Source organism: Lactuca sativa, chromosome 5 (assembly GCF_002870075.4).
Source record: "Lactuca sativa cultivar Salinas chromosome 5, Lsat_Salinas_v11, whole genome shotgun sequence".
In the NCBI taxonomy this organism is placed as follows: domain Eukaryota; kingdom Viridiplantae; phylum Streptophyta; class Magnoliopsida; order Asterales; family Asteraceae; genus Lactuca; species Lactuca sativa.
The window spans coordinates 156853803-156869160 of record NC_056627.2 but is presented as its reverse complement, the minus strand read 5'-3'; the positions used below and the strand labels follow the sequence as shown (position 1 = coordinate 156869160).

Genomic DNA, 15358 nt, shown 5'->3' with positions numbered 1-15358 from the left:
TAACGGATTCTCACGAGGCATTTCTATAATCGCCTCACATATACTAGTCATGTATACTTAAGGTGAGGAGGACTGTTGACTGAGCGACCCCGCCCTAAATCCACAACCAAACGAGGAACAGGAAATGAGGCGGCATTTGCTCACTCTAGGTCTGTCCATCTTAAATATACATGGTTGTAACGTATATGTTTAGCCATTATAGTTTACCTAATGAATTTTAAATTTTATAATAGTGCTGCGACTTTCGCCTTACTGGGAAGAATTTACATTTGAATTAGTCTTTTATTGTTCTTAGTTTAGTTATCCAAGATCGAGAGACGTACCAAAATCTAACGAGTTCCTTGCCGCTTCTCCCTAAGCAGTAGTGTCAGGCTCTTTCTGTGTCCTTGTCTTTCCCTTCGGTTGGGCAGTCCTTCTTGAAGTGTCCAATCGCACCACATAGACGACAAACTAGATTTGTCGTCACATTGGTGATTAATGCAATATGCTCCACCGGAGTTCTGCATACACGAGCCGTATGCCCCTTCATGTTGCACCTAGCACATAAGAGTTCCCGGCAGGCACCATGATGATGGTAGCTGCACTTGCTGCAGTGGGGAAGGTCTCCTAGGTATGGTCTTCTTGAGATCGGGAGGGAAGGATTTACAGGAGCATTGGCCGTCTCAGCTCGTTGCCCTTCGGAAGGTCCTTGAGCCGAGGTACTTCCCTCCTCTATCTTGAGTTTTCTCTTTAGTGGGTTCGGTGAAGGTTCTTGGGTGACTGGGTATGAAAGTGTTGGTTGTTGCTGTCTATCGCTAGGATTGGAAATCTCGACAGGGCCCTTGCTAACATTGGCGGTGTTAGCATTCAGGTGAGCCATGACAGCTGCTACGGCTGCTGAGACTGTAGCTTGGAACATAGCTTCATCGAATAAGAGAGCAGGTTTCTTGCTTGTGGGTTGGTTACGCTTCTTCGGTGGCATGGTTTTCCTACACGGAAAGGAATACAAGGTAATGAGAGACGACGGTTAACCCTGGACATTTCTGTCCTGAACGTATTGGGCATAAATTTTTCCCGTGCCCTGGGTACTGGTCGTCTGAGTGTTGACCTACATCCCTATAATGTAGTCCTAGTGATCAAGGTAAGAGTATGAGTATCGGAAAAAGGCCATAAGATGCGAGTCGTTCCTACTAAGTTACCTTTATAAGGGGAAAGGTTTCACTCTACGGCCTGGAGGGGTTTGAGAACGGTTCGGAACGGACTGCGGAAAGAGAGGCTCACAAAGGGCAGATGGCTAAAATTCTCTAAATAAAGGTGCGAGGATCCGCCCTAATCGTGTATCTGGCAACGGGAAACGACGATTTACCTAACACATAGCGTGAGTAGTGTAACCACTAACTCACTAAATTGTATTGTTTTAAGGGTGTATTAGCGTGACGAGTCACGAGGAAAAGACAATTCCCGGGTTCCATATACTGGCTCCCTCGGTCTGCCTCGTATCTTTGACTGGAATCGGCGTTGGTTTCCTTCGGGTAGTTTCCTAGGGTTCTTTTCTCGTATGGACATATTGAATTTCTACTCCGCCTTCCTTCTGATTCCGACTCTGGGAGTCACCACTTCATGGTGGATGACCGGAATCTCGGAAGTTTAAGCGAATCTCTCACCACTGTCCCTAAAAGATATAGGCACTTGGTGAATTCAATAGTCTCAACCCCGTTCATTTATTTCCGAACAGGAAATCTTCTCAATGAACCTCTTCGGGGTCGAATTCAACTCTTCTGTTATGCACTGAAGTGGGTAGGGTTTTCTACAGGGTTCGTGCGAGAATGGAAATGTCTAAAGAATCCTAAGAGATTATTAACATTTCACTGTATGATCCATATCGAGTCCTGCTATGATTACACAGGGTATACAAATCATATATAGCTTAAATCCGATAGGCCTTCGAATATGTGATACTACTCTAGAACCACATCCCAACGAGGAAAAGGAAATAGAGCAAAACCACACATTCTCAGCCTATGGGATCCTTATTATATATAACATTGGGAGTATTCCCTCTGTAGTTGTAGGTATATCAATAAGGATCTTTTTAGTTATTCACGCAAGGTTGCTTATGGATTCTAAAATACCCCTATGGTATTTTAATTCTTGTTTGTTTCTTATCTTCCGAGTTTCATTCTGGGATTAGTGTGAATCTTTTAGCGTTCTAAAATACTCCTATAGTATTTTAACTTTATTTTTGGCTCTAGCAGTCCTAGTTGGTAAGTTTCAGACCTGTTGCACACCACTATCACTCCCGAGCACACGTTTATCGCATCTCGAATAAATGTAGTTGATCAGGTTACATTTATTCCAGCTTACGATTACATAACTGCCCAAGTTTGACTGTAGGGTTCAACATCCGAAGACTTTTATTATCGTTTTTCTTATGATACTTTTGTTCAAGTGTTTAGATTCTAGATGTTATTATACTTTGGTAAAATATGGTTATATTTTAAAGTATAATTCTTGGTCAGAGTGTTTTATCCCTTTATGTTTATAGGTTGTATATCTTTTATGAATTGATATATTTAGCTCACTATAAACAATGCTTTGATACCAATCTGTCACACCCCAAAACTGGAACGGCGGAAACGTTCTGGGGTGGATGACATCATGTCAAGTATCACAACACATGCATTATAGTAATCAAAGTACAACAAAACATTGCATTAATAGTAATAGTTTTACATATTTACATTAATACATCAAAGTAATACAAGTAATAGAATAAATACAGCGTGGTACTAAGCTATCTTCATCAACAGCTCTGGGGATGTACCTGTCTAATCTTTGACCTGAGAATACAAGTTATTTGAAAAGCGAGTATCAGCATTTTACAAATGTTGGTGAGTTCATAAGTATTTAGTGACATTTCAATCAAATAACTTCATAAAGTAATAGTTTAAGTGTTTACAGTGTATTAGAGTTCTTTCCAGAAAATCCTATATTTTCTTAAATCAAAGCAGCCTTCTACCAAGACTGGTTAGTGGTATGTGGTAAAAAGTGGTTTTCCTTTAATTGCAATCATTATCAAAATACTGAATTTGATTATAAAGAAAGCAAGAGACGACAGGGAAATAACATATCCCTAAGCAGTGAGGACTGTTGACTAAGGCAAAGGAATCATAGACTCCAGGAAAGTATCGAATGAACGACACGCCTGGTTCAGTCTAACAAGTAGAGACTCAGACCCCAGAAAGTACCAAATGAAAGGTACAACTGGTAAGGTCTAAAACAGTGAAAGACAGACCCCATACAGTATCAAACGAAAGATACGTCTTGTAAGGTCAGAACAGTGAATACAGACCCCAGACAGTATCAAATCAAAGATACATCTTGCAAGGTCTAAACGGCGTGACTCTGAAAAGGGAGATACAGCATACAGTGTAAATTGCCGGTGAAATACCGTTACCTTAAGGCCAAAGAATTATAAGGTAACCCGGGATACTCGTAACCATACTGACTAGAGTTCCAGATGCCCTACAAGCGTCTATAAGATGTGACATTTGTCACCCGTTGGCTTGGTAGGCCGGGACTGTAGCTAGAAGTCCGGGTGCGGGGTTGTCAATCCCGTATAGACCTATACACACAATGTCCGCTCTCCCTACAGGAGACTCTAGTTACCAACTAGACAACGGAGAAGGTCGTGTCCTGAAGATGCATCCTAATTAGTGGGTAGGGACTTCCAAATTGTGGGTAGTGCGTAAGTGCTGAACTAGAGGTAGAGACTTCCCAATAGTGGGTTTCTAATGTAAGTGTAGACTAGAGATAGAGACTCTTTACTGAACTGAATAGAGAGTTCCTATATGTCCATACTCATATACATAATATATAACTAATAGGTCAAACGACCTTCAGACGGCCATCCGATCCCACCAGACCACATCTCAACGAAGAAAAGCAAAATATGGCAGATGAGCCTTCCTAAGTCTTTCAACCATTACTTATATGTACCTATATAAGCACAGACATACATCTAACTACGACTGAGTGTGAATCAAGTAGAAGTGATCTTTGTGAAGTAGTAGTGTCTAACAAGTGAAGTAGAAGCAGTCGCAAGTGAAGTAGAAGTGTCGAACAAGTATAAGCGTATCACGAAGTAGAGACGACAATAATTGAAGCGAGGGCGTATCAAGTATAACTGAAGTAGAGTCGATATCAAGTATAAGTGAGGTAGAATTGTATCTCTAAGTAAGAGTATGAATAAGTATAAGCGTCCATCAGGTATAAGCGACTACCAGTATAAGTGAAAGTGTTACAGAGTAGGAGTATGAAATAGTATAAGCGAAGCAGCAGTATTTAACAAGTAAAAGTATACGTCGAAAAAGGGAATCTTTGATGAAAAACCTTTATGTACAGAGAAAATCACAAATTGTATTCTTTTGTAAAATATGTTTGAAAACCTTAGAAAATCTTTCATAAACCAGTTTAGAATGAATCTAGTTAAAACAGTATAAGTAAGAGTTTTGAAACAATTGAAAACCATTATAGTGTCCTACTCGGTAAAACAGTGTACAGTGGTAAAATCTTGTGCATGCGGGTTATCAATCACATGTGATTGATATGATAACTGGCATGTTTAACTTGTATTCCCCCCCTATAAAACATTTAAAAGTATGTAAAAGGTTCATTCAGGGGTATGAACTCACCTGGTGTAAGTAGGTCCGACAAAGGTGCCGTTTGGGTGTTCGGTGTCGCGCAAGGACTCGAACACACACAATGACCTAATTAACATATGATAACATATGTTCACATACAATTAGTATATTTAATACTAATTAAACAAATATACACGCTCAAAGGAGCGGAAAACACTTTGGTTAAGTGTTTGGGTGTCCCGGGTAGCATTTAAGGGTGTGTATGGCTAAGGAATGGAGTTTACTCTCCAAGATTAAACCCTTACTACCTAGTTCATGGCCCAGGGACTACTCACCATGAGTTTATGGCCGTAAACTCATGGTGAGGGTGTTCTAGGGTGCTAAAGTGTCTCACATAAATTGTGGAATTCTGCTAAACCCAAATATCAAGTGTGTGAATGGGTTTAGAGTATCTATATGGACGAACTTGGAGTTTACAGCCCAAACCAAGGGAGTTTACGGCCGTAAACTCCTCGGGACATATTCTTGGGTGTTTTATGCTTCTAGCTTGTTCATGGGATTTTTCTAAGTACTTTTCATAAAAGGAATGAGTCGGTTTAAGGCTTCTAAGGGCCTCATTAGGGAGTTTACGGCCTAGGGACACTCCTAAGGGAGTTTACGGCCGTAAACTCTCATTCTTTGAGCTTTGTGAAGTTTTAAGCCCCTATCACCTTTCTAGCAATTTCTAATGGAGTTTGATGCTATTTTGGGGTATTAAAACCATCATTTGGGGGTGTTTTGGGGTGTTTACGGCCTTGACATGTGTCTGGGCCGTAAACTCCCTTTACTCCTTCATTTTGATGTGTTTAAGTGGTCTAAACCCAAAATACCAAGTCCCTAATTTATGTGTTAAGCCTAAGGGTGGTTTGGGAGTGTTTTTGGGGCCTTTATACAAGATTTTGATGTGTTTACGGCCTAAGCTTGTGCTTGGGCCGTAAACTCTCTTTTACCCCCTAAATTGATTGTTTTAAATGAGTAAACACTCCTAGGCTAAACCCCCTAATAGTTTCTAAGCTTAAGGATGAGTTTTAAGGCATGTTTGGCACCATTTTAGGGGTTTACGGCCCTAGAGTGTTCCTGGGCCGTAAACTCCTTATTCCATGCCTTCTTGGACGATTTTTGGGCTATAAACACGAATTAATATGTTTAGAACAAGCTAGGGTAAGGAGACTTACAATTGGGAAGCATTTGGTTGCGGATTTGGGGCGAAAACGAGTCTAGAGAGAGAGTATAGAGAGAGAGAGTGGAAAAGCTCCAAGTGGAGTTTACTCCCCTTTATATATGGGTGGGAGTTGGAGCTCAGTGGAATTCTACCCGATACTGCCGTTATACAGGGCTTTTGGTCGCACCCGATTTAGTGGTCGTAATAATAAAACTTAACATTTTCCAAATAAATGGAAATGTGTGTCCTGTGTTTTATTTCCTTTTATCACGACTTAACGGCATTTTAAATGTAAACAATTGGGGTTTTTATTAAATTGACGACCTCTAGTTAACGGAACTTTTATACAGTGGAATATTTCGTTAACGGTAACGGGGAAATGTAACGGAACAACTTGGGTTGTCACAGATATAGTGCTTAGAGGATGAACGATATATTCGATTTATGGTTTCAGAAGAATAGATCATAGGGATTTGTGGTTTGGGTATGCGAAACTTTGGTTAAGGTTTTGGTAAATACGGGGGTGTAGAGCAAGTTGCCATCAGATGTATATATTCAGCAATGCAATAGTCATCTTCACGGAAAGAATCTGTTCGACAAGGAGCTTGTTGTAGCCAGGGATTCTTTTTAGGATCGTCTAGGAATAGGTCAAGAGGAGTTTGGGTTGTTCAGGTTGAGTATCGATTGTTGAGGGATTTGTCAGCATGTTGTAAAGATTGATATATATAGTCTTGGTTGGCTGCTGATCAACCAATCAGTTTTAGAGTTGGTATGTTAAGTCTCTCATGGGCTTTGTCCGGTAGTGCATAGGATCAATGGATTAGTTTTCAATGCACTATGGATCATTTGTCTTTTCATTCTTCATCAATAGCATAGGTTCTTCGGAAGTAGATGTCACGATGTATCGTGAACCAGCGGCCATATGATTTATATGGGTGGTACTTGGTAGTATTTTGATTAAGACACTTAGGTCTCGGATCGTTAGTTTTGTTGGAATATTTGGGTGTTATTGCATTGTGGGAGTCGGAAGACTCAGTGACCAGCTGTTGGATCATGTAGGCAGTTAAAGGTTGTCGGGAGTAATAGTTGTGCATCAGAAGTCTCTTGCGGTGTGTTTGCATTATGAACTCTGTTTTCTTGCGGGCTATTTATCAGGAGTTTGGTTACCAATGTTGGGTATCGGTTATGGAATCTCGAGTCATAAATTTCATTGTGAATGTCTCGAGTGATTTGTCAGGTGGAGGTACACCTGAGCTAATAAGGGATTTGGATGCATTGTGAAAATTGATGGATTAACCATCCTTATGCTCGTGGGATCAACAAGTTAGTAATGACTTTTCAGGAAGTCAAGTGGGTATTTAAGGTTGTTAGGAACAATCTCCAGATTAGGATTGGGTGAATTTCACGATCGGTATATATTTTGAGTATTCCTTCTATATGGTTGAGTGTTGTTCCTGGTCAGGGACTAGGGGAGGGTACGTAGAATGAATGATCAATAGTACTAGGGAATACTTTCTAGAGTTTAAATTGATGGGTTCCAGTTTTTGAGAAGTTTCCTGTTCTGAGTGGTTGTCGTTGTGATTTGAAGTCTTCCAGTCGGGAAGAGTTAGGTAGTTGTTTTAGTTCTTAGGCAGAGCAATTGGGTTTCTTTCATTGGTTGAGGGAATAGTGTTAAGGTTCATTATTTTGGAGGGATAAGTGACTTCTGCTAACATGAGGTTTGGATGGCAGGGTTGGGAGGCGGTCGTCGGTATGGGATGAATCTTCAGTCTTAAACGAAATTCAGGATGTTCAGGCAGGATCGTCTGGTGTGGCAGAGGAAGTAGTAATGAGTGATTTCGAGGACGAAATTTAATTTAAGTGGGGGAGAGTTGTAACATTCTAATTCGAGAAGTTTCTTATTTCGGGATTGTGGATAATAAATGGTTCAAGTAAAGGCCTTGAGTTTCAAGGGAATAATGTTTAGACCCTATTGGATGATAATAATATGGGTTATGCAATATGAGCCCTTGGTTTGTGTTTTGTGGTCAAAGGGTAAATCAAGAAAGTGATGTTTTGGACATATTTCTTGGAATAAGGATTTTATTTTAGTATGTTTTACGTTAAAAGTAATTAGATATGATTGCGGGGCTCTTCAATACCTTTCCGTGCATATAAAGAACGCCAACAATAGAGTTGTAACAAAGAAGTTAAGGTTGTTAGAAGTTAAGCTAGAAAGGGGGGTCTGGCAGTACGTTGGGCATACACAAGGTAGTACGTTAGTCGTACTAGGCTGAAGGGCACATGTATTTAGGGTGTTACATTGGGCGTACCGCCACAGTGTTAAAACCCTAATTTTATAGTTTGGAGCCTTATTTAACGTCTCTAACCCCTTAGGGGTCCTTCCTATCATGAGCCTCCATGCTCATGAGCCTCTAACTCGATACCCTAGCCTCCTCTCTCTTATTTTGATAACTGGCATCATTTATGAGCTTATTTCTCCGTTATATGGTAGGATCTTGAAGAACAATGTGGTGACAAAGTGTATGGAAGATTGATTCAAGCATAGATCTAGCAAGATTACATCATTTCTGGACCTTTGTGAGTAAAAAGCTTCAAACTTGCATTATTTTCATAAATCTTGCTAATTTTCATATTTTTAACTTTTTGGTCACTTTAGTGCATAAAGTTTTGTTCCTGAAGATTTGTGACCTTGTTATAGATAAAGTTGGAAACTTTATCCATCTAAACATTATATTAATTCTGATACGAAGGGGACATGTATTTAGGGTGTTACATTGGGCGTACTGCCACAGTGTTAAAACCCTAATTTTATAGTTTGGAGCCTTATTTAACGTCTCTAACCCCTTAGGGGTCCTTCCTATCATGAGCCTCCATGCTCATGAGCCTCTAACTCGATACCCTAGCCTCCTCTCTCTTATTTTGATAACTGGCATCATTTATGAGCTTATTTCTCCGTTATATGGTAGGATCTTGAAGAACAATGCGGTGACAAAGTGTATGGAAGATTGATTCAAGCATAGATCTAGCAAGATTACATCATTTCTGGACCTTTGTGAGTAAAAAGCTTCAAACTTGCATTATTTTCATAAATCTTGCTAATTTTCATATTTTTAACTTTTTGGTCACTTTAGTGCATAAAGTTTTGTTCCTGAAGATTTGTGACCTTGTTATAGATAAAGTTGGAAACTTTATCCATCTAAACATTGTATTAATTCTGATATGAAGGTTAGAGACGTGAACTTAATGGATTAAGTTGAGAAAGATGAATTTTGGTCCCTTTGAGATTTAAATACTAGATCTTGGTTGCTTGGACCATTCTAATGGATAAAGTTGGAAACTTTATCCATCATGGAGCTATTATGATCTATAAAAATGTGATCTTGGTCCTTCTATCCCATCCATGTAAGAGTTATGATGTCTTAATGGATTATTAAGATAGGGTTTTAGCTGTTGGACCTTTTCTAGCCATGGAAAGCCATAAAGGTGGAAACTTTATGACGTAGAATAATGTTTTGTGTCCAGATCTGAATTTGGATGAAAGGTCTTTAAAAAATAAGCACTTAATAAGAGGATTTGGACCCAGACGGAGTACGGTGGGCATACCAAGAGGTACATGGCATGTACTGGGTTAGAACCTCGTGGTGTGGGTGAGTCATAACTACGCCTAACGTAGTGACTGAATACAGAAGGCGTACTCAGTCAGTTTGACTTTTTGACTTGACTTTGACCAGGATTTTGACCAAGTTTGACCTAAAGGCATTTTGGGTAATTTGAGTAGTAATTTAGATTTGGGTCCCTGTTAATTGTATAGGTGACTGGTAGAGATAGCTTTTGGAGCAGTGATCTGTGCAACTATTTTTCAGACTGTGATGTGAGTCTTGTTACTATAGTAGTTGGTCGAAGGCACCAATGTTGGCCCACTGGATTGTGTTATTTATAATGCTAGTTGTCTTTGTGACTCTTGTATGTATGATTGGGTTGAAATATAACCTAGGGTTGGGCACATTAATGTATTGTGACATCCCCAATTTCACGGCCAAAAAAGACCGATTTGTTTATGCTTTGTTTTAAAATTAGAGTAATCTTTTAAAGAAAACAGTTGCGGAATTTGTTCCCAAAACAAAATATGATAAGAATTTATCAAAGCATTTCTTTAAAGAAATGTATTTTCATTAAATAACAAAATCTCGGGATGTCATGTTCCGATACAGACCAAAAGCATAAACAGTATAAAATAGACTTTACAATAGTTATTTATAACTACTGATCTATAATCCAAAATCTCTCGTCAAGTCCACCAACTTATACCCTTATGTCATTACCTGTAATGCAAAGAAAACTGAGTGGGTCAGGTTTGGGAGCCTGGTGAGCATATAGGGTTTTCAACCCACAATAATATAATTATTATATTTAATCATCAAACAATCAACCCAATTACCCATCCGTATTATCTTGGTTTAATCTTTCCTAAAAATATTATCCTAAGGGTCATCTCCTATATCATATTTACCTCTCATCTCCTTACATCTTATTTCCTTATATGTTTGTTCCTAAGAATTTTTCCTAAGGATCATCGCCTACATCGCATAGACAATACTAATTCGGGGATCACTCCATCAATATGTGTCTAGTAACGGTTAGGGTATCATCGCATGATTACGCAGCCAAAACATCGCCTAGACTCGTAAATCATAATAAGGGTTAGACTATCATCGCATGAATACGCAACCACAACATCGCCTGGACTCGTAATTCATAATAAGGGTTAGACTATCATCGCATGAATACGCAACCACAACATCGCCTGGACTCGTAATTCATAATAAGGGTTAGACTATCATCGCATGAATACGCAGCCACAACATCGCCTGGACTCGTAATTCATAATAAGGGTTAAACTATCATCGCATGAATAAGCAACCACAGCATCGCCTGGACTTGTAATTCATAGTAAGGGATAGACTATCATCGCATGAATACGCAGCCACAACATCGTCTGGACTCGTAATTCATAATAAGGGTTAAACTATCATCGCATGAATACGCAGCCACAACATCACCTGGACTCGTAATTCATTACCTATCTATCATCACTTAATTATCATCACCATTATATCCTCATCTATCTCTTATCACATTATTTCATCACACACTAACTATTTCATCTACCCATGTTCTACCCAACATATTTGTAGATATAAATTACATATATAGTTTAAAACATATACAAACCTGTATAAAACATTCATTCAACATCCATCTCAAATAAACAAACAATATATAAACACGTAACATGTATTTCATAGCAAATACTTCATATCTATGTGTTAGAAGAAAGTAACTACACACTCACTTGATCAGAAGATGATTGGACAGCACTACGGCTCTAAGAGCAGTACTTCTTCGGTGAAACCGGGATCACTTCGCACACCGGGCTTCTCGCGGGCAAAGCTTCAGCTCGGAAACTCTTTTCTTCTCGGGATCTTCGGGCTTCGGGACTTGCTCCGGGTCTCGGGATGATACTAGGGCTTCGGGGGGTTAAAACAGGGCTTAAAGAGGGTATCGGGAGTGGGAGAGAAGAGATTGAGCAACCAAACTCGGCTGCCCCTTGAATTTTATTTATAGGGCCATTTTTCTAGATTCACATCGTGAATCTCAAATATTCACGTCGTGAGTTCAGTCGTTACTACATGCGTCATCGCAGGTTGCGTCTGTCAGGCTCCAGAAGTCATAAATACTGAGTTCACGTCGTGAACACTGTATTCACGTCGTGAACTCTGACAGTTTTGCGGTTTCGCGCCCCGAACTTCAGAAATTCATAACTTTCGCATAAGAACTCCGTTTTCAACGTTCTTTATATCAACGCGTAGGTAAAAACAAGATCTACAACTTTCATTTAGACTTCATCGGCTAATTTTGAATTTATTTTTATTATATTATTTTTAGTAGGCCGGGACAGGAAAACTCCGTTATAAACTCGTAACTTCTTCATCTGTCGTCCGTTTTCGTCTGTCTTTTTACAGTTGGACTACTATCGATGAGATCTTCGATTCTCGTTTAGATCTTTTCGGCTAGAAATCACTCGATCTCATATTCGAACTTCAGGCTATATACTGCTAATGCTGAAACTTCGAAAAATCATAATTTCCTCATACGAAGTCAGATTTAGATGTTCTTTTTATGCAAGCTCTCGGTTTAACGTATTCTACGACTTTCATTTAGATCTCTAAGGCCAAATATCGCTCTAATGTAAATTCACTATTTACGTCACGTTGTGTCGTGCCGGTTTTGTCGCGAAACTTCGACATGTCATAACTTCTTCGTTATAACTCGGATTTCGGTGTTCTTTATATGCACACAAACCTTACTACAACTTGGTTAAGATTAATACTTCTAAATAATATTCCATCAAAAGTTATTTTTGATGTTTATCGTCTCTAAATTAAGTAGCCCTGATCTACGGGCGTTACATGTATGTTTAGGTTGAAAAATACCCCAAGGCTGGGCCCATTATTGTATGTTGGGTTGAAATATATCCCATGGTTGGTCCCATTATTGTATGTTGGGTTGAAATATACCGTAGAGTTGTACCCATTATTGTATGTTGGGTTGAAATATATCCCAGGGTTGGTCCCATTATTGTATGTTGGGTTGGAATATACCCCCGGGCTAGGCCCAATGATATGTAATCATATGTGGTATTTTGGGGAAATCACTAAGCTTTTTGTTTACGGTTTATGTTTAAAATGTTTTCAGGTACTTTTGGTTTCAAATGAAGGATCTGGCTTGATCGCATTGCATCCCCTGGAGATTTATTCTGCACTGTATATTTATGGAGATTTATTATGCACTATATATTTATGAATTACTCTGTTATTTTGAGAACACTATTATGCTGAACATCTTTGAGATAATGAATGAATGGTTTTTGACTTATTTAAAAATGGAATTTTTACTCGATATTTTTTGGTTCGTTTCAAACAGGTACAAACTCCATATCTAAGAGATAGAATGTTCATAGGACATTCAAGAATGATAAAATTGCAAGCTTTATCTAGAGTTCTTCCTTGAACTCCAACTAAAACCACAAAAGAGACTAAACACCATGATATGCAACATCTAGAAAGCTTGAATTATAAAGTTGGGAACTTGATGACCTACAAAAAAGGTCCACAAGATGCACAAGAAGCTAGATCTCTTAGATTCTCAGCTTGATGCCCAAAACAATATTCCCTCAACTTGATTATTGTTCAATTATACACATGGATGTATTTATGCTTACAAACACATATATGTAACATTTATGTTTGCATATTATAATAGGGTAATATGTCCCAAAACAAGAAAGGTAATGACCTCATAGATTCTCACATCTTACTCTTAGGCCAAGAGTGCAAGTATTGTCCTTATATGATAATTATACACATTGATGTATTTATGCTTGCAAACACATTTATGTTTGCATATGATAATAGGGTAATATGTCTTAAAACAAGAAAGGTAATGACCCTCATAGATTCTCACATCTTACATAACTTATGATTATCCAACACATAGAAGCAAAAAAAGAACTGTTAAAAACTAGCTAGAGAAAAGCAAAAGATTGTTGATTCAATTTGCTCATTGAGGCGTATGATACCAAAGTCTAAGAGAGCCACAACAAGAACAAAATGTCTAAAACCCTAGTTCAAAAAAGAAACCACAAAGCAAACGAATAACCACTAGCTTCTAAAACTACATTCAAAAGCCAAAACTTCCACTAAAAGTAAGACAAGAAATGAACCAAATCAAGAAGGTTTCCTTACTCCTTCTTTTCCACCACAGCCTTCTTCTTTGATGACGCCTGTGAATACAAAAACGTACCAAAAATAGCAATGGCAGATCCAAGTGCATTCAAAGGCCTAACTGGATTTCTAAAAACCAATACAGTAGAAACAATCACCACAACCCTTTTCATTGTATTCCCAACTGAAAAAGTCAACGGACTTATATCATCAAGTGCTTGATACGATGATTGGTTATAAAGATGATAAAACACTCCAGATATCATCACCCATAGATAAAAAGTAGATGGCGTTCCAATACTTGCAATTGCTTTATGGTATCCAGGAACCCATTGAGATCCTTCAACAAAGATCGCAACTGGAAACAGGTAAAAGAATGAGAGGATTGTAATCCACCCATATAGATTCAACCCATTTACATGCTTGAAGTTCTGCAAACTCTTTTTGGAGTAAATGTTTCTAAGCACGAATCCAACATTGCTAATCATAGCACCCCATAATCCACCAAGATTGAAGGAAACTTCTGTAACAGCAGCTAAAGAACAACCCATAACGATTGGTAAGATCGATAACCAAACGGATAAAGGGTAAGTATCGCCTAAAGCAGAGGAAAACACAACAGAGAAAACGGGTTCTGCTGATTTGATGACATGAGTGAAAGAAACAGCGACTTTAGAGAATGAAACACATGCAGAAATGTGACCGATTGTGTGGAAAAGTGCAGGGCCTAGAAGAGCGATGATAAATGATTTGTCGATTTTGGGGCAAGGTTGAAGCTTTGAAGCCCAGAGAAACAGCATCCATAGAGAACCAACAAAGAGTTGAAAGGAAGCAAGAAGCCATGGATATGGGAAAATGTTCAAGCATTTCTTATTGTAAATATTGAAAACAATGTTCTGAAAGTACCAAAATCCGAATACAATTCCAAGCTGGAGAGTCTTGTTAGGCTTTTTTTCAAGTTCTTCGTCCGGGGTTGAATCTTGAGAAGTTCCAGATGCTGATTTAGCGATCTGTGAAGTGGGTTTTCTTCCAAAATCTCCAAATCGACAAGGGGTTTTAAGGAACTTGGTAGCTTCATAGATCTGAGAAGTGGGGTTGCTGTGGATTTTGTTAAAGGCCGAGACTTTGAACTTCGATTGAGGAGGAATGGAGATTCTGGAGACAAGATTAGGGTGAGAAAACGAAGGATTATTAATGGAGTATTTATGGTGTGATTTTGGGAAAGTGACAGATGACGAAGGAAGGAGATTCAACAACATCATATTGCAATTAAAAATATGGAAAATCAAAAGGGAAAGATTGATGAAAAGAGATTTTGGAGCAAACCCTTTTGATTAGAAGGATCAAAGAGTGACCTGAGTGATGGAGGTTGGCGTTTTAGTGTTGCCGTGTTCAAAGTCTTGGATGGTAGTGGTCTGTAGGTACAGAGTTAATGTAACTCGGGCACATGTTTATCGCTATTCGGAAAATAAGCCGATTACTGATGGCGATGTTGGGGGTCTCGAGGTCAGATTTGCTTAGGGAATATGCTTTCTTTGGGCCTTTCAAGTTTGAATTACTGGCCCCTTTAATATGGGCCTATAACTTTTCAAGTGATCTTCCTATAAGCCGAATCAAAATTTCAACCACAAAGCCGTAAACGAACAAGGCAAAGAAAGATAAGATCATAAGATCGAGACAATCAGATCACATCCTAAAGCGATATATAAGGCAAAACAAAAAGATAAAGATCGAGACAATCAAATAGG

The 15358-nt window shown here is 38.8% G+C and overlaps 1 protein-coding gene across 1 annotated transcript; it reads right to left on the bottom strand.

Moving 5' to 3' along the window:
- Positions 1 to 13412: 13412 nt before the first annotated feature.
- LOC111903536 (xylulose 5-phosphate/phosphate translocator, chloroplastic) lies at positions 13413 to 15090 on the bottom strand. Its single transcript, XM_023899316.3, has one exon. It carries the CDS (start codon positions 14870 to 14872, stop codon positions 13628 to 13630), a length of 1245 nt encoding a protein of 414 aa, XP_023755084.1. The 5' UTR covers positions 14873 to 15090; the 3' UTR covers positions 13413 to 13627.
- Between the last annotated feature and the right edge of the window lie 268 nt (positions 15091 to 15358).